Consider the following 20,023-nt stretch of genomic DNA (forward strand, 5'->3'; position numbering starts at 1 on the left):
GCTCATGGGATAATACTCATCACTCAAACTAATCAAATCATGTGCTCCGACTCAATGCAACTGAATGCAACTGCATAAACTCATGGAATCATAGCTTCATCAATTGCTCCGACTTAACTAAGCCTGTACTTTTCAAGACATGCACACACAGACTTGCTCGACAGAAACTTTTATGAGGTTGTTATAACAAAGTCGCAATCTGAACTATGCCACAGAAACAGCTGTACAGCTATATGCGGAAGAAAAGGTAGGTATTATTACACGTGCCTCCAGCACTACATAGATGCAAGACACGCAAAACGACATGAAGACACCGTGTTCAATGCATTTTAGCTTGGCTGCGTTATGATAACGAAGTCATTGAGAAGTTTATTATCGCTGGATTGAGAACATTTGCAGAATGGTGATTTGCTGACGAAACGCGATTTTGATCAATCATGCGAGCACAAGCAAGCGGTTTGATTTTCTAACCGTTATAAGATCACAATGTACCCTCAAATGCACGACCGTTTGGGGCTCCTAAGTTATAAACAATCACACAAAGGACTCACTTTATGCACCTTTGTAAGATCACACCACAGGTGGTGCTGCATCACTTTTGGCATCCACCAATATAAAATCTAACAAAGGGGAAGCCGAATCCAGCTATAATGAAACATAGAGCACTTTTGGGCTATAATAAAAATATGAGGGAGTGCCAGGAATCTAGAAACGAGTAATGGTGCCAGTGCTAACGTTGCTAACGTTCACAAATCACATTCTGTGACTAACATCAGGCATAGTGTCGGGGTTTGAAGTTAACCAAAGACCGGTAGGCCGATTGGCCTTGGTGGCCCATGATCAAACCCCAAATGAGGCAGCGAAGGGAGACATAGATTGGGTCTCTTTTGTTGTCAGAGAAGCGCAAAGCAAAATTAGTTTTTAAGAAAGACTTATGAACTTGGATGAAAATAAATGGGTGGCTAAAGCGCACAAATATTTGTAACTCAAAAGAGTAGATAAAGAATGGAGGAAGAGGTCAAGAAAGTTGGCAACTAGGTACAGGTACAGGGTAATTCGACAACCAGCAGTCATCAAAAATCTAGTGAGAGAAACAGTGAGAGTAAATTCAATGCAAAGGACGGGAACAAAATGGACCATGGAGATTTACAAGAGTGGCAAGAAAGAAATTAAAAGAAAATCTGCGCGATAACACAAACGGCAGTGCCTTACTATTTGAAGCTTGAGCTGGTTGCCAAACGACAAGAACTTACCGGAGCAATATTCGCTATAGGATAAGCAATTTGTGAGCTGCAGAAAAAATCCGGAGACAACTTGGCACATCCTAACGTAATGCGAAGGAATTCACCCAGCAACACCCGTAGGAAACGTCCACCTTCCAAAAGTGCCGAAACTTAAAGCGGGTGGAAGCATTAACCGGTCATCAGTCGAGATAATCAAGAGATGTTTAGACCAATTGATAGGACTGCATCTCTTACACACATATATATTGGATACAAGGTGCTAGATATAGAGGTTTCAAGGAAGAGATAAGAGATTAAGGAGACAGAAAAAATACTAGACTGATAAATATCTATAGATTACGTGATTAGCTAAAGCAGGCTAGGTGACCATGTTATTGTCCCCATGTTGAAGGGGATGGCAATAAATAGTCATCATTATCATCAGTGTTTTGACTTGCCACCTGACCCTCATGTATTTTTGAAAGTAGCGCCGCCACAACCGAGAAAGCGAATAGCCGATTCGGTACTGTAGGGCAGCCATTTCAGGACAACTCGAGGTCCGGAAAGGCCAAAGCGGGACAAAACACTGTCCCACATGTAAGCCGTGGGAGCATGACTACAACAGTAAAAGTGCATGCTTAAATCGGGAAATCCGGTCACCTTAGTTATGTCACTAAAAAGTTGTTGGTCACTAATAGAAAATTTTGACGCTAGACCCATAAGAAAGTCGCTAAATCTAGCAACAAAATCACTAAAATGGCAATACTGCACAAAACTCACTCAAGACTCAAACGTCTAGCTTCTGCCCACGATCAGTCAGGCTCACACACACACATGGACTCACTGTGGCCAAATTAGACTCACACTCACAAATGGCTCTCGGTCTGAGCAAGCCGAGTTTAGCCTGAAACATTAGTTCGCCGATATAGGGCTATTTACATGTGCGGCCCCCACCAACACAATAGTTTTAGAATATTAGATTGACAACTTGAGTAATGCCAATTTACTTTTTTCTGGCTAATCCAAAAGCAGTAGCAAAGCAAAATATGAAACAATGTTTGCAGTGCTATGGTTTGCAAATTTAACAAGTTAAACCTTTGCAGACATCATAAGTGGACGACTAGCATAGACGGAAAGCGCAGACGAGCTTGCTTCCGGACTATCGGTAGTGAATGGACTTCTAAAGAGTGAATTGTGGGTGCAAAATACCACGAACCCCAATTATGAAGACTGGGGAACCAGAACACTTTCAATATGTGCTTCTAATATTTTGAGTTCCTTGCTATACAAGTTTAGACACACTTGGTGCAACTACGACCACTCAAAGGTTCACGAGGCTGCCTACTGCAAGGCATTGTATTCACGGTTTTTGTTGTCCAATAACACAAGTCCGCACATCAGCAAAAAGCTGGTGAAGATTAGGATAGTGTACTGTCACCTCTCAAGTTCTTCCGAACACATTATGGGGACACTCGAAGTGCCTTGCTCAGGCCATTGTAAACAATGAGTATGTGAAAATCTAAAAATCCTGCACCTGGCAAGTCATATGGTGAAGAAAAATAATGGTGCTCATTGTAACAAAGTTGCGCTGGTGAGCACGAGATCGCGCGGTCGAATCCCGGCGCGGCGGCCGCGTTTCGATGGAGGAGAATTGCGAAAACGCCAGTGTGCTTGCGTTGTAGTGCACCATTAAAGAACCCCAGGTGGTCAAAATTCATCTGGAGCCCCCCACTACGGCGTGCCTCATATCAGAACTGGTTTTAGCCCCTATAAAATCCCAGAAAGAAGAGGAAGAATTGTAACAAAGCTGAATATCACGTTAACGAATACTGAATTGCAGCCTTAGCAATCTGGAGTTGAATGAGGCCGAAGTGCTCGCACCCCCTAAGGCTTCTTTCAACCAACGATTTGTATAGCCCAAGGCAATCCCACTGTGAATATGTAGGGAATACTAGACGCAGTTGCTATTTGGTAATGCGTCTCAAATCAGCATTTGAGTGGGTGCATACATGCGTGTACGCCACATTAAAAGAGATGCAAGGGATAGTAATCCTCCTTTGTAATGAAGAGCAGACAATTTTCATATGAATGGTACTTCAATAAATACACCGAAAGGTCTTTACCCACACAACACATCCCCTCAAAAAAAGAGTTCGGGAACAATATGCGCTCCTTCGATCTTTCATATATCTTCCATCATTTCATTTCTGCGTGGCGAGCTATATGCTCCTTTTTACAGTAAAACCTCCGCAAGAAAGTTGTTTTGCAAACTGAACTTTGTGATATAGTTCATTGCGAACAGCAGTGCAGCCATGTTCTTTCTGCTGACCTTATTAGAAATTTTGATCATATAATCTACTTCCAAAATTTTGCAAGCCACGGCTACTATACTGTGGATAATTTTGAAGCCCTTGACATTGTGATTATATGCATTAATAGCAAACAACTTGAACAAAACTGTTTTATTTACGCAACTTTTTTAGATGAGATTCCGTATTCCTTGAAGAGATGCTCAAGCAAATCTTCCTTTTCCAAGTGCGGCAGGAAACACGATCGGGCAGCATTTATATTCTGAATAGATTAAGAAAAAAAGAATATATTTGTGGCGCTTGACATACACCAAAATGATCATATTTCTATCAAAAGTGGCACAGGGAACTCACCGCTCTAATAAGGTGGGCTTCAGTCAGGCCGAGTTGTTTAAGGAATGCATACTCAAGATCCAGTGTACTTCCCGTGATAGTGCTGTCATCCTTGTTGATGGAGAAGTTTACATTATCCTCGGCAAAGCTGAAAACAAGAACCGTGGATTAGGAACCTAGCAATGTCAGCGATAAAAACCAACAAGGAGGATATGACCTGCCAGAACCTTAACAAAAAGGTAAATATCTCACAGGCAAAAAAATATCTCACTTCCTAAGACAAATGTAGGTACTGGTAATACCAACAATACTAATAAAATGTATCTGATGGTAACTTTCTGAAGAATTTGAATTAAGCACTTTGAGCACAAATTAAGCATGTCACCAGATACTCATGCATGAGACTACCCGGCCAGTTAGAATAGACATAGAAGAAACTGAAGCGAGGTGTAAGTTTGGCCAAGTTCTTGACTTGAGGCTAGAAACCGACAGCACAAAGAAACACCCAGACTCAAGAACAAAGGAGGGAGCACAGAAACTAGTTTTGAGCCTGTCTCTTTTTGTGTTTTGTCTTAATGTAAGTGTGCAATAGAAACAGAGGCTGTATTAGCTCATCCTCCCCTCTCTGTGCTGCCTTTCTGCACAGTTGATCCAATGACTAGCGCATAAATAATCACCGCATGCTCTGGGACTATACTCACAAAGCAGTTTGCACGCAGGCACAGTTTGTAAGAACAGGCACTGGCCAATCATGATAGTGAAAGTATTAGCGAAAGCGGCCTGCCAAAAACGAATAGACTTACAAGCTAAGAGCTATGCGAAATGGAAATTTTTCATCGACAATCATCGGCGTTCATAACACCCCGCGGCACAAAATTTAAATACCTTAAATAATTTTCTTATCATAAAACAGGCGCCTACAAAACCACTCATTTTTTCAACAGCACTCCATACAGAAAGCTTATACTGTAAGACGCCATTCCAATATAATAACAATTACCTATATAAAGGCAAGTTGGATATGCAACAGAAAGAAATGTCAATTCCGGACACGGACACGATGGAATGATTGCTAGCAGCTAGTCATTTATGTCTGATGTCTGAGGGACCTTATTGGACTGCAGGCAACATGACGCTTAGTCTATGGACGAAATCAGTGATAAAGTCTATCATGCGAGTCTACTAATGTCACTGCGATGGCTTTGTAGTTACCTTTTGGCACTGCTTGGCCAACACAACAACAAAGGAAGACAGACGCCACGATCATGAGAAGGATTAATCACAGACCATGATGCAGGACTTACAGTGGCAGCTTTCAGTTACTTGCATGATATTGTTGTGATGTTGCGCTTTCGTGCACTAGCAGTCTGTTCTTAATTACATGCAAAGATATTGGATTACAAAAAGCAATAAAAAAAGCAAGCTTTATTCCCCTCAACCTCCGCGGGGCAGCACCATTTCGTATCGTGATGTCTCGGGGGGCTTTTCTAGCTGGCTTTGCGTTTATCTTTAAGCAGCAGCAAATCATAGGTGGCTCGGCCTTTTTCTGTATTCATACCCATCGACTGCACATAGAGTGCCTAGTATTTCCTTGTGACTGCACAAAGGACAGACTATGGCTTATCACCAACAAAGCAGCAAAGTGATTCAGTTAGTAAGTACAACTATGGTTTACTCTACTTTTATAAGAGTGCGTAGGAGTAGCTTATTGGGCGAGTTGGTACATGCTGCAATGTTGTAGAATTCCAGCAAACAGGAAGTAACCGAAAAAAAACATGAGGAAGAAAGAGACAAAGCAACAGAAATGGTGCTGAACTATAAAAGTCACTTGTTAGTCCAGCACCTTGTTCCTTTGTCTGTTTCTTCCTTATGTTTTTTCCTGGTCGCCTTCCTGTTTGATAGCATTCCACTATGTTTTATAACCGTAGCTATACGAAAGTGATGCTATGAACCTTTTGGGAGAAACTACCAGAACATTTTATTCACACTTAACTATGAAGTGCTTCTTGTTGCAGTGAAGTCATACTCTGTTACATTAAGTGGAGATGCAGAAACACATCCCATAATTCATGATATACTCCATTCATGATACCCAGACAAATTTTCATTGCTTCGATGAGTCTATTATGAAAGGTATTTAACAACCATTGCAAGTCTGATGAAGTTTCCTAATACAGCGATGGAACAGCTATTTGGCATTTTGGAACAGGTCCGGGCACAGCCAAAAAAGCTGATTTGGCACGGTGACAAGAACTTTTGTACATACAATGCTCAAAAATTGAAATGCAAACACCAAATGCCTTCCACGCTTAGTTACATGAAAGTGTGAAATGAAATCACAATGTAACTGGTTTTAAAGCACAAAATAGTCCGAATGGTGCGATTCAGAGATTGAATTAAGCCACTGTTGCAAATGCAGATGCACCTGGAAACAAAAACAAAACAATTGGAGTACTTCCGGAATAGTTTGTTTCAAATTTTAGCGTTGTACATCTGTGTACTATATATGGCGCCAACTTTAATTGATGTAGTAAAAATGTAGTGGATCCAGCTTTATGCAAATGCATGAGAGGCATTCGGGGTAAAAATTACCATACCAATTTCATCATTTTGAATAGAATTGCTTGCTCTGTGGGTATATCATGGTAAAAAGCAACTTCTACCACTTCAAGTTGCAACAGACATTGTAAATTTCGCGTGCTTCAAGCGAGAAAAGCGAGAAAGAAAGAAAAAATATACAGCGGAGCTAGGGCATGTCAAAAAGATCACACTCTAGAATATGTCATTAGTAGCCAACAAACAATAGCACCAAGGACAACATAGGGGAAATTACTTGTACTTACTAATTGAATTAAAGGAATGATAAATTAATGGAAATGAAAATGGATGAAAAAACAACTGGCCGCAGGTGGGGAACGAATCCACGTCTTTGCATTACGCGTGCGATGCTCTCACCATTGAGCTACCGCGGCGCCGTTTTCCGATCCACTTTCAGGGGTATTTATGTCTTACAACTAGAACTAACCCTGGGAGCATTAGCCTGCGCCACCACTCACAAACCTAGGCAGCGGATGTCGAACATCCTTTCTGCCGCAGCCGTCACGAGTACGTGATCTTTTTGGGTGAATCAAAGGTCAATAAACACACATATGCTCCTGGACGCATCAATGTTACCGGATTCGAGCCCTCGTTATGTATGAACATGAAGAAAGAGAACCGAGGGACCCAATTTTTATTAATCATATATATGTAGCTAACAAAGAATGACACCAAAGACAGCATAGGGGAAATTACTTGTACTTACTAATTGAACTAAAGAAATGACAAATTAATGGTAATGAAAATGGACGAAAAAACAAGTGGCCGCAGGTGGTTTGCGTCCCTCCGTTCCCTTTCTTCTTTAGTTCCCTTTCGTTCATTACATAACGAGGGCTCGAATCCGACATTGATGCCTTCAGGTAGCATACGTAGGTTTATTGACCATTTGCATTCACCTAAAAAGATTACGTACTGGTGACGCCTGCGCCACACATCCACCGCCTAGGTTTGTGAGTGGGTGGCGCTGGCTAACACTCCCAGGTTTAGTTCCAGTTGTAAAACAAATATCCCAGGAATTGGATGAGAAAACGGCGCCGCGGTAGCTCAATGGTAAGAGCATCGCACGCGTAATGCAAAGACAAGGGATCGTTCCGCACCTGCGGCCAGTTGTTTTTTCATCCATTTTCATTTGCATTAATTTACCATTTCTTTAATTGAATTAGTAAGTACAAGCAATTTCCCCTATGTTGTCCTTGGTGTCATTGTTGCCTACTTCATCCTCATCATCACCCTATATTTATGTCCACTGCAGGACGAAGGCCTCACCCTGCGATCTCCAATTACCCCTGCCTTGCGCTAGCTGATTCCAACTTGCGCCTGAAAATTTCCTAACTTCATCACCCCACCTAGTTTTCTGCCGTCCTCGACTGCGCTTCCCTTCTCTTGGTATCCATTCTGTAACTCTAATGGTCCACCGGTTATCCATCCTACGCATTACATGGCCTGCCAAGCTCCATTTTTCCGCCTAATGTCAACTAGAATATCGGCTATTGCCATTTATTCTGTGATCCACACTGCTCTCTTCCTGTCTCTTAGCGTTAGGTCTAACATTTTTCGTTTCATCGCCCATTGTGCGGTCATTAACTTGCACTCGAGCTTATTTGTTAACCTGCCCCTCATGTTATCACCGGTAGAATGTCCCATATGCTAGTTTCTGCCCCATATTGCCACCACCAGTAGTGGGTACAGTGCTAAGAGGCAGGTACGGACAAGAAGAAAGAAGTGCGCGTGCTTCTCCGCCCGCTCGATAGCCAGCTCTCAGCGCCATGCTTTTCACGAGCTACCCTCAATAAAGGTCGCGTCGCCCGTTCTCTCACAAGGCACGTGACAATATGTTAGCACCGGTAGAATGCAATGATTCTTCTTCTTTCTGAGGTTTTACGTGCCAAAACTAGTTCTGATTATGAGGCACGCCGTAGTGGAGGGCTCCGGTTTAATTTTGACCACCTGGGGTTCTTTAACGTGCACTACAACGCAAGCACACGGTCGTTTTTGCATTTCGCCTCCATCGAAATGCACCCGCCGCGGCCGGGATTCGATCCCGCGATCCCGTGCTCAGCAGCGCAACGCCTTAGCTGACTAAGCCACCGCGGCGGGTAATGCAATGATTGTACACTTTTCTTTTCTATGACAGTGGTAAGCTCCCAGTCAGGATTTGGCAATGCCTGCCGTATGCGCTCCAACCCAATTTTATTCTTCTGTAAATTTCTTTCTCATGATCAGGGTCCCCTGTGATTGCAAAGGAAATGGTTATCCGCAAACTAAACACGGACACAGTAATAGACACGGACTAGCGACACTTCCGTGTCTATTACTGTGTCCGTGCTTAGTTTGCGCATAACCATTTCCTTTGCAAGTATGAACCAACTCGCCCAACAGAAAGTTTTACTGATCCCCTGTGAGTAATTGATCTGGATAAACGTACTCCTTTACAGACTCTAGAGGCTGACTGGCGATCCTGAATTATTGTTCACTTGCCAGGCTATTGAACATTTTGTTTGTCTTCGGCACATTAATCTTCAACCTCACTCTTACATTTTCTTGCTTAAGGTCCTCAATCATTTGCTGTAATTCGTCCCCATTGTTGGCTACTTATATATGATTATTAAAAATCGGGTCCCTCGGTTCCCTTTACTCTACGATATGTGCAACATAACCATAGTTACAGTGAAGATGCCCACACGTTTTTATCCCTTTAATGTGCTCAATATCTCCTGCATATCTGTGCCACGGAACAGGTGAAAACTGTAATACAACGGAATCTGTTCTTCTGAATCTGCAGCATTGCAAGGAAACTTACGATTAATGAACAAATTACGTGTCAGCGGTTGAGTATATGACAAGATATTGCCATGTTGTAGTGACGGTGAAGAACACAGAAGCAATAATTGTGAATGACGAAACTCTTTAAAGGGCGAATTTGTGCCCAGCAAAAAGCACAATAACTGCAAGCAGGGTCGGCGATCGTCGAAAATTTAAACTACACGTCAAGCGTATAGGCATGACTCGTGGAAGATTCCAGTGTAATCACTGGTTCCTACGTGCTTTCTATAAAGTACTACACAATTCACGTCGCAAATACAATCAAATTACACAATGATCGGTGACAACAGACAATGGATAGAACCAGCGATAACATTGGAGAAACTGCAGATACAGAAAGGCGGGTCTTGCACTGAGCGATAACACTGCAGCACAGACTGACTTGTAATAACATTCAACAAAAATGTAGTAAATTTATACGCATAGTTAACATCATACGCATAGTTAGCATAGTTAACTAGGCTAAACAATGTGCAATCGGACCTCATCTAATTCTTTTACATCCAAAAACCTCCTTGAGCTAGCTCCATGCCATTGCTGGTATGAAGAGTAGAGATGCGAAGTGCGGAAAAAAACGGGAAAATTCCGGAAAAAAACAGGTTGTTTCCGTTTTTTTCGGCGCAGTTGGAAAAATTGGTTAAAATTTCCGCGGGGAAAAACGTACAGAAATAAAACTTGGGCAACACCCAGCGTTTAACGTCAAAGGGAAACGCAGAACGCGATACCGAAACGTAGCACATGATACCGAAACAGAAATCGACGGCTGACCATTCGCCATCGATATCACATAATGTCAGCTCCAGCGTCAGCGTGGCTTCGTCATTCGGGTGCGGTGTCTCATGTTTTGGTGCCCGTTATTGTTGAATTTTGACTTTCCCTCGGGAACTTGTGCAACCTGTGGCGGAAGTCCGCATATGAAGCCGTGTGGAAGCAGATTCTGCAATGGTACGGCCAATTTCCGACGTGTGGATGCACTTCACGGTCGGGGAGACATCTTGATCCATCTTTCCATAGTCGAAGCCACGACGAAATAGCCACAGAAGAGACATTTCAGTGTTCTTTGTTCTAACTGCTGTAGCAATTCTAAGAAGCCGCACCCGTCCACAGAGAACTGAACGCGTTCGCGGTGATGCTTCTGGCGTGTCTTCGATGTGTTAAACCGTGCATTCGTTTGTGAAAAGGCAGAAAGCACTTCACTTCTGTTATTTACATAATCAGAGTTATGGCTTTTGACATTTCGCAATAAACCGTATGCTCAAGAAACTTTGTTCTTGTCCATTTTTTTCAAAGTTTGGGGGAAAAACGTGAAAAAAAGGTTTTTTTCCATTGCTCAAAATTTCCGGAAATTTTGCATCTCTAATTAAGAGTACTGAACTTCAGCATAAGCATCATAAACAAGACTGCAACGTGGCAATACATAAACTTCTGCTGGTAAGAGATGCAACGAAACCATGAAAACAGAACAAAGGACCAACAGCAACAATTATAACTCTGGCTAGGGCCATTCTGGTGACTTACAGGATGACAATGATCTGCATTAGGCTTGGTTTCTGTTTTACTAGGAAGGCAGTATAACCGAAACGAGGCTTTTGTTTGAAGGCTTAATTTGGCACAGGCTCAGCACAATTTCTGATTAAAATGCCATTTATGAGCAGGATAGCACAAAGGACTTCTGTTTAAGCAATTTGGCACCGCTGTTCCATCACTGCTATACACACATTCATACAAGTTTTTAACACATCACGTTCGTATTGCTTGTCTCACATTCATTCACTGCTTATCACACACCATTTATACACTAATATAATGTACGTTACCTCCAGTGCAAAATGGACCTTTTATATGTGTCAGAATATCCTACCAACCAACTATTAACTTATTATTTAAGGAACCAGCAAGCTAAAATCTAACTTGTCATGGCAGTCAACCCATTCATTAAAACTACTGAACACCTCTGCTGATGTTTGTCAATTTTGTGCACTATGCAAATTTTCCCCATACAACTCATATATAAGTAGTTTGCTCATGGAGTGACGTCCAATGCACTTTCTCCTGCTTCACTATTGCTGGGCACTTCCCAGGTAGCTTCACTGCATGCCCGATTTGACTGCGACTATATTACAGTAACTTCTAACCTGCAATTGTGACGACTAATGTAAGCCAAATGGAATTCTGCCCCAAATACTTCGACAAGCTCGTACGAGCCTACCAGAGCACGGCACGAATTTAAAATCCCTAATTGCACCGGTATTGATGGTATAACCTGCACATCAGAAGAAGCCCGTTGACATCATTAACTGTTTGCTGTTGTTAACATGTTATGTTTCACTAGATGAACACAACAAAACACTAGATGCACACAACTACTTCATCAGTGGATTTGCAAAGGATTTTACAACTAAACAACTGCCGTTGCAACCTGTTGTGGTGACCAAGGAGGAGCAGGAGGAAAACAAGAGGTGAAAGGCAGAGAGGTTAACCAGATTAACCAAGGTTTAATCAGCGTCCAGTACGCTTACCTGCGAGTGTGTGTAAAAAATGTGTTTTTCCACTTTTTCTCTCATCTATCTTGTAAAAGCACGTCACGTGTATTTTGTATAGTCAAGTATTAGCCGAAAACTTTTTTGCACCATGTGTATGTTTCCGTCATTTTTCAGCAACTTTTGAAGTTATGCATGCAAACGTGCTCGTGTTCTTGCGTTGGGTAGGCAACGCAAGCATAAAGTTAACTCCATAAGGACGACAGAAATCATATGCCTTAGCAGTAATGCCAATGTAACAGTAAGCAAGGGTAGGCTAACTGCATGAAAAGGTAATAAATTGACAGTTCCACCAGTAATACAAAAACACCACCAGAGACAAAGTGACAAAAATCTACCTTTCCACAACGAGGCCATGCACCATATCCTTTCTACTTAAACGCCTTATACTTTCATTATTTTCCAGGTCAACCACTCCCTGTGCCTTTAGGAAATACGACTAAAAGCAGGTGCGTTCAACTACCCGAAAAAAGTAAAATAGGACGCAACGGAAAGGGAGACAATACCGCCCACGTATAACGCCATCCTCCAACACTACCGATTGGGCCGCAGGGTGTACCCGCCACCTCATCCAAAACTGACGAAAGAGGAAAGCACCGCATTCCGAAGACTGCAGAGCAATACGTACACCCATGGGATCCTTATGCATCGCATCCACCCGACACTACACACATACAACTGCCCGATCTGCGCCGTGCCAGACACTCTGGCGCATTTGCTACTAGAGTGCCCGTGGCGCCCCGAAGACGCCGTTATCAAACATACAACGTCCGAAGACGTGAACCTCCTCGCCGAGACGTGGGAGGCCAAGATCTCCACCCCGGCCCTGGATGAACAACGACGTCTTGTCGCCAGAGCCAGGGATGCTATCGCGGCCAGAGAATTCCTGGAATGAGGGACCCTCCCACCTAGAGTGATCCACAGCTCAAACGCTCGGGAACACCGTCTCGAAAATTAAAGTTTATATCATCATCATCAGGTGCGACTAACGGCGGAGAGCACAGCGGCTACGATTATCAATGTCGCTGGGAAATGAATAAGGTCTACTGTACGAAAGGTAATGTGATTTGCAAGTCTTTCTTGTAAAAAAGTGAGGGCAGCTTCTCAGTAGTGGTGCGAAACTGGCGCCGCTTCCCTTATTTAACTTGCCTTTTCATTAGCTTTAATTTGGTTCTCTCTCGACCGTCGTCATCTTCCACAGCTGGCACGTTGACGTACCTCGGCGCAACTGCGCGAACGCGCTCGTGTCATTGCTCCCGCGTTCTTTGTTTTCGTCTTCTTGCACACTGGCCCCGTTTCCGCGCATTATTCCAGCGTAGAATTTCGCTTTTCTTAAGTAGTGGGACGCGTAGAGCTACTGCCTACGCTGACCGAGTGTCCCCGCGTTCGCGCCGAACGCGCCCGGTGACCGTCACTGCAACCGATGCCTCTGGTGGCGGCTGGGCAGGTAAACGCACCAGGCGAAGTGTGGCTCCAGGCGTCGGCGACGCGGAGCTATATAGAGTGTACTGGAATGGGGGGGGGGGTCCAGCGGACGCCTTGGCAAGCGCCGAGGGTGAAGCAAAAACAGTGAAATTGCGGCGGCGCTGCCGTCGCCATATTCTGGAGCTCTGACCAATAAACATTGGCTCCAGCTGTTTCGGCAGCACCCATTCGCTCAGGTGAGCTCACGGGCTGAGTAGCTGTCGTCTTCTCGACGTAGGGTCACTGTTGCACCGATTGCATCGTTGCCGTCGCCCTTTCTCCATTTTATTTACCACAGGTAAGTGCGGAATAAAATCACTGTTTTCGCCACCCAGTATCAAAACTAGATGCAGCAGAGTGAAACGCCTGTCAAAGCTTCATGCAGCTGCGGTAGGGTTTCCGACGCAACACGCGTCCGGCCGGAGCGCGTGGACGCTCATTCAGGAGAAAGCGACGGTAGCGCCACCAGCTTTTCAATTATGAAAGCCTCAGCGGGGAGCCTGAGTTGGACCTACTCCCCCAGTCTAGTACATTCTAGCTATATATTCTGGAGTGACGTCATTGCCTAGCTTCGCCCCCGCGCTGCTGTTGGGAGAAGCTAGGCAGAGCTACGGCGGAAGAGCGAGCGGTGCTGCTGCGGAGGTTAGGCAAGGCGTGACTAGGTGGCGCTGTGTCGGGAGCTGCGGCGGGGCGAGGAGGTGGCGCTGTGTCGGGAGCTGCGGCGGGGCGAGGTCCCCACCGGCTGCCCTCGCTGCGGCCATCCTGCCGGTCGGACTTCCCCCTGCCAACCCGCCTACCTGCCTGCTGGAGCTGCATCCGGAGTGGGCGACCAGCCAGATCGCGGCCATCTGCCAGGACCCACTGACTCTCCACGAGCTGCAGATGGCCCTGAGGAGGGGCAAGCGTCGCAGTGCACCGGGAGCAGACGGAGTGACACTCCAGATGCTCCGCAACCTGGCCACCAGTGAGCAACGACGCCTACTCGACTGCTACAACAACATCTGGTGGTCAGGACAGGTGCCGGAGGCCTGGCGCACAGCCATCGTGGCCCCCATTCTGAAGAGCAATAAGCCGGCTAACGAGCTGTCCTCATACCGACCGGTCTCTCTCACCTCCGCTGCCTGCAAGGTGATGGAGGCCATTGCTCTGGCACGGCTCGAATGGGTGGCCCGCGCCTGCGGGTTCCTCGCGGACCAGCAGACAGGCTTCCGGCGCCGAAGGTGCACTGCGGACTCCATCGCAGACGTCGTCTCCACCCTGGAGGACGCCAGGGCCAGCGGAGACCTCGCCATGCTCCTCCTCATCGATGTCAAGGGGGCGTTCGATGGCCTCCCACATGCGGTCGTCCAGCAGGCTCTGGACCTCCTGGGCATTGGCGGCAACCTGCGGCGGTTCCTGTCATCGTTCCTGAACGACCGCACCCTCAGGGTCCGCGTGGGCCATGCAAGGAGCACTCCCCGTCCGGTCGCAGCAGGCGTACCACAAGGGTCAGTGGTGAGCCCGTTTCTCTTCAACCTCGCCCTGGCCCGGTTGCCTGCTGCACTGCCGACCGACCCTCACTACAAGGTGGAGTGCTCCATCTACGCGGATGACATCGCCCTGTGGGTGCGGGGACCGCCACAGTCAAGCTGCCACGTGTGCCTGGCCCTCCAGAGAGCCCTGGACACCACGGCCGCCTACCTGGGAAGCATCGGACTCTCGGTTTCGACGGGGAAGACGGTGGCCCTCCTCGTCCACCCGAGAGCAGCGGCACGGCGCTCAGCTCCCCGGCTGCAGCTGGAAGGCGTGCGCATCCCATGGAGTACGACTGTGTCGTACCTTGGGCTGCGCATCGACCACCGGCTAACCTGGCTCCCGGCAGTCGGGGCCATGCAGACCCAGACCATCAGGGTCCGCAAGGCCGTGTCGCAGCTCCTTGCCCATGGAGAGGGCTGCTCGGTGAAGTGGGCCCTGCGGCTCTACGAGGCGGCGGCCACATCACGCCTGCGGTACGCCCTCCCGCTGGTGGCGCTGCAGCCACGCCGCCTCGAAAAGTTGGAGCTGCAGCACCGGGCGGCCATCCGACTATGCCTGGGCGTTCCCCGGAGCTCCCAGATTGCCGCTACCCTTGCGGAGGCTGGAGCATGGCCCCTGTCGCTCCTCTTCCTGCAGCAGGGGCTGAGGCACGTCGACCGCCTCCACCATGCTCCTGATGGCAGAGGCCTGCTGCGTCGCCTCCAGTCCCGGCCTTCCTCAAGGATGGGTCAGCTGTGCCGCCTCTACGAGGAGGTGGTTGGCAACCCACCGCCGAATGCGGTACAGCTGCCCCCACCGCAGAGGCCTCCTGTCCCCATCGCCACGGAGCTGCCCGGGATTTCGAAGAGGCGCTCACCCGCTTGCGCCCTGCAGCAGACGGCCGCCTGCCTCCTGGACGAGACCCTCGGAGACCACCTCCTGGTGTACGTCGACGGTTCGGTGGTACCGGACACCGGCTCTGCCACGGCGGCCTGCACGGCACCAGCCCTGCAGAAGAGCAGGCAGTGTCGACTGCCCAGACACGCCAGCTCGACTGCAGCGGAGGTGGCAGGCCTCCACCTGGCCGTCGACCTACTCTCTGAGGAGCTTCCTGGGGTACCAGCAGCCATCCTCTGCGACTCCAGGGCAGCCCTCCTCGGCCTGCAGAGGCCAGAAAGCGCCAGCCTTGGAGTCGCACTGCTGTCTACCCGGCTGACAGCGCTGCAGGACGCAGGCCACCCGGTGTCCCTGCACTGGATCCCCGCCCACGTAGGGATCCCGGGCAACGAGGCAGCCGACACCCTGGCGAAGGACGCCCACCACACCACTGTGCCCCTCAGTCGGGCCGTGACGGAGGGCGACTTCACAGGACTGAGGCTGCGGCGACACCTGGCGACCCACCACCCAGACAAACGGGTGGCACTGGGATGCCCCCCACGACCACTCCCCCAGCGAGGCCTGGCTCGCAGGGAGACCTCGCTCCTTCTCCGGCTCCGCATCGGCTGCAGCTGGACGGCAGCACGCAGCTACCGACTGGGACGAGCGACGTCCCCGGCCTGCAGCTCCTGCGGGGAGCCGGAGACGATCGAACATCTCCTGCTGGCCTGCCCGGCGTACCTCCAGCAGCGGGGCCCACTCCTGCAGGAGTTCCGCCGCCTGGGCCTCCCCTGTGGCAAGGAGGAAGATCTCCTCTTCCCCGGCCGACACCACCTTTCTGCACTTCGAGGCGTCGTGGAGTTCCTTGACTCGTCAGGGCTCTCCGCACGCCTCTAAGGACATTTCTACAAGCGGGAAGGCCTCACGGCCTCCCACTCCACCCCGGGCCTGACCAGCCTGGCACAACACCCCTGCAGAATCTGCAGCACACCAAGGCCTTCCATCTCGGCCTGATACGTGCCGCCTATGCCTGCCGGTTTTGCTTCGCCCAGCCATGGCGTCTCCACTCTATCCCTTCTTTCGCTCCCACTTACCCCTCCCCGTTGGCGCTGAGCCGTGCTCCCTCAAGGGCTGCAGAAGATAGCGCCAACCTTTCCCTTTCCCTCAAGAACCACTTACCGGCGGGGCGAGGAGGTGGCGCTCCGTTGCTAGGCGATGTAGCTAGGCAACGCAGTGAATTATCGCTCGGCGAGGTTTTTGTCCGCGACGGACGGACTAATGGCGGGCTTAAACAGCCCCGCTGTTAATAAACGAGTGACCACAAATGTGTACATTGTTGAGACTCTTTAAATCTGTTCTGTTGATACAGGCCAGCCACGGGATCCAGCAGTTGTCGAGTACCTACGTCCACTCACACTGTGCCATATAACAATTTTCAGCAAGCTAAACATGCTGATACATGGCTCCCTGTAAGTCAGTTTCACAGATGTCTTTCTTCATTTTCGAGAGCTGAAAATTACGCAGATTCATTGGTTGTCACAGCAAAGAAAGTGCAGCGAAATGTATGCACTAGCTATTGACTAGCCTAGGGAGGGTGCCTGTATATCATTCCGGTATATCGCGTCTCATTACGCCGATACTCTACGTCTGTGTTCGAAGTCGATTGTACTTAACCATCTATGCACAAGAATACAAGATGTAACTAACATACTTGACACTTGCTACCGTCAGCCTCACCGGACTATGGAGTGGCTCTGGGTGCTCAGTGGGCAGCCTCCGGAAAGAACACTGGAGTAAGGGCACACTTCGAAATGAATGTTCTTCTTGCGAGCCAACTGGTATATCTGGCCGGTCGGGTCTTGGAAAACACGGTATCCGTGTCCTACACGGTCACAGTGCAGCTTGACGATGGCATCTCGCACGGTTGAGTAGGCGCCGCTTTCACCTGCATGTGCTGTCCTTCGTATGCCCACCTGCTTCGCTCTCTGATCAAGCCGGAAAGGAAGAACAGATACATACATTTTCTCACTTAGGTTAGTGATAAATCAAAGAAAGCAAGAACACCACATTTTTAAAGGAAAACTAAGAGGAAGTATCAAGCTAGATTACTTTTACAATACCAAATATATTGATTTCATCAATGTGAAGGTGCACTAGGTAAAACTGATCAATCAAAGAACTCAACATTATGCATTGCTAAGTAGTTCCACATATTAAACAAAAAGAAACTCGGGGGACACACCTGGAAGACTTGGGCCTCTACAGCCGTGTAGCCAGGTGTCTGCCCTTCGTCCTTTGCAATATCAATTCCAACAACGCCAATGCCATCGTGCTCCTCACACAGTCTCAAACAATCAATGGTCCATTCTGAAATGTTCGAAGAAATGCTTGCATGAGAAAATAGGTAAGATATTCTTGATATAAGCGCCAAGAAGACACGGACGGTGGCGGAAGAAGACAGGACGAGCGCTAACTCACAACTAAATCTTTATTGGAAATAACGAACATATATATATATATATATATATATATATATATATATATATATATAAGTGATTGCAAAAACCGTAGCAAAGAAAACATCACATGGTCTTATATCAAGAATATGTTACCGTACCAACTAGCCCAACTATCCATTCTTATGCAAAATAGGTAAGTTTCTTCTCGTTCTGCTCTTGTCAAGAGTAAATGGAAAAAGAAATAAAATTATTAACTAAACTGAGAAGTCACGAGTCACGACAAGACATTTTTACAATATTTGTAATTCTGTGAGGCTAAGAAAACTTCGTTTGTCAGAGCTTCTTGGCAAGCCTGGAACATGCTGCCTAAAATTTGCGACTTCAGAGTTTTGTGATAGCGCAGAAATGTATCTGTTAGCATTGCACACAGCATACGACAAAAGCTCGAGGAACATGTCAAGGGGAATACAGGAAATAAGGGGAGAGGGGGGATGCCCGTATTCCTGTCTGTGTTAGTGTGTGCATGTGCGCATGTTTTCACTTATTAAGGGCAAATCTAGTTACTAGGTTTGCCACCTGACTCCCTCACAGTTCTGGGTGCCAATTTCACCCACACATCGATATGCAAGTTGCTTGGTATTCGATTCTCCCTAATCGTAACATGTATCGCCAGGGCTCTGTCGGGGATTCATACATGCATAACAAACAGCTGATGTGTCAAAAGTGCATTCATTCCTTATTTATTTAGCTGTTCACGGTCATGAAACTGTCCTGTTATCCAAAGTTGCGTGAGTGAGCGGTCCATCCTTTCTTTCACCTTTATTTTTTCAGGTAGGCCTTCTCTGCACCCATTCATTGATGGTGCTTCTTGCATCGGCTGGTTTCGGGCCACTAACCAAATGGAAGCTAGCCCATTAATTGCCCGTTTATCTGCCCCCTAACATCCCTGGGGTATGGAAACAACGCTCGGTGGGCTCTTGACTTTAGCCATGCGTCTCCTTAAAAAATGTTAAATTTCTGTCAGATTTTACAACGCCTTTCAGTAAATTTAAATCATGCAAAGTTTGTACTCGACGCATCACCAACCTATCTTGTTTTCATTTTGTCTATATTTGTGCATGCACTACCTATCGGAAAAACTTTTCATTTTCCGTGATTAATCATAAAATCTGCACAGGTTGTCCGCTTTCTTTGTGAAGTTAAAGCTGCCCCAAGGAAGCTCCTTTTTTTCATCTTATTTGCGATTTTTGTCAATTTCTCCAAAGATTAGAGCCTCAATAATAAAATTGCCCCCAATAGTCACCCTTTTTGTCTAATTTTAGAGGAAGCTTTAGCTCGGGGTCTGCTGTCTAAATACATGGGAACGTATAAATCATTTTCCTCATCAACCCGTGCACCGAATGTGATGGTGACGTTTGTTTCAGTTAACTGAAAAAGTGAGGCTAGTGACAGCTGCAAGTAGATTTTTATTGAGGCCGTTCATTTTTATTAAAAAAATAGATAAAAATATCAAAATTTAAAAAAGCGATACTATCAAGCTAGCAACTGCTTTAACTCATCACCATCGCGAAACGATCTCACAATTCTGTAAACTGCCCCTAATAATAATACATCTAAAGCTGAAAAAAATCAATGCCCAGCGCACTGAAATACACCCCTAATTTGTGATTAGAACTTCTGCAAAACCTTCGCTAACATTGTAACAATTTCTCGTTAGTCGTACATTCATATTCGCACGTGTCTTGAAAGGGGGCTGACGACATTTATTGAGAGCAGCTGGCTCCTGGAGAAAACGGCGGCGAGAGCTAACTAACGAGCGGGCGCGGTGAACACGTACACTTCTTTCGTCTTGTGCCCTTGCTTCTGCACTGTCCCCACTACTACAGGTGACATGTTCCCGCTTC

General features: G+C 46.9%; 1 protein-coding gene across 1 annotated transcript in view; it reads right to left on the bottom strand.

Moving 5' to 3' along the window:
• Positions 1-3,680: 3,680 nt before the first annotated feature.
• The window catches only part of LOC119454047 (adenosine deaminase-like), a 30,482-nt gene continuing 14,139 nt past the window's right edge, over positions 3,681-20,023 (bottom strand). The window contains exons 4-7 of the mRNA XM_049667886.1: positions 17,903-18,027; positions 17,398-17,645; positions 3,887-4,013; positions 3,681-3,794 (exon numbers count right to left, since the gene is read on the bottom strand). Of these exons, the coding sequence (XP_049523843.1) occupies positions 3,690-3,794; positions 3,887-4,013; positions 17,398-17,645; positions 17,903-18,027 (605 nt within the window). The 3' untranslated portion in view covers positions 3,681-3,689. The remainder of the gene's footprint in view (positions 3,795-3,886; positions 4,014-17,397; positions 17,646-17,902; positions 18,028-20,023) is intronic.

The sequence above is a fragment of the Dermacentor silvarum genome, chromosome 5 (genome assembly GCF_013339745.2).
Source record: "Dermacentor silvarum isolate Dsil-2018 chromosome 5, BIME_Dsil_1.4, whole genome shotgun sequence".
Lineage (NCBI taxonomy): Eukaryota > Metazoa > Arthropoda > Arachnida > Ixodida > Ixodidae > Dermacentor > Dermacentor silvarum.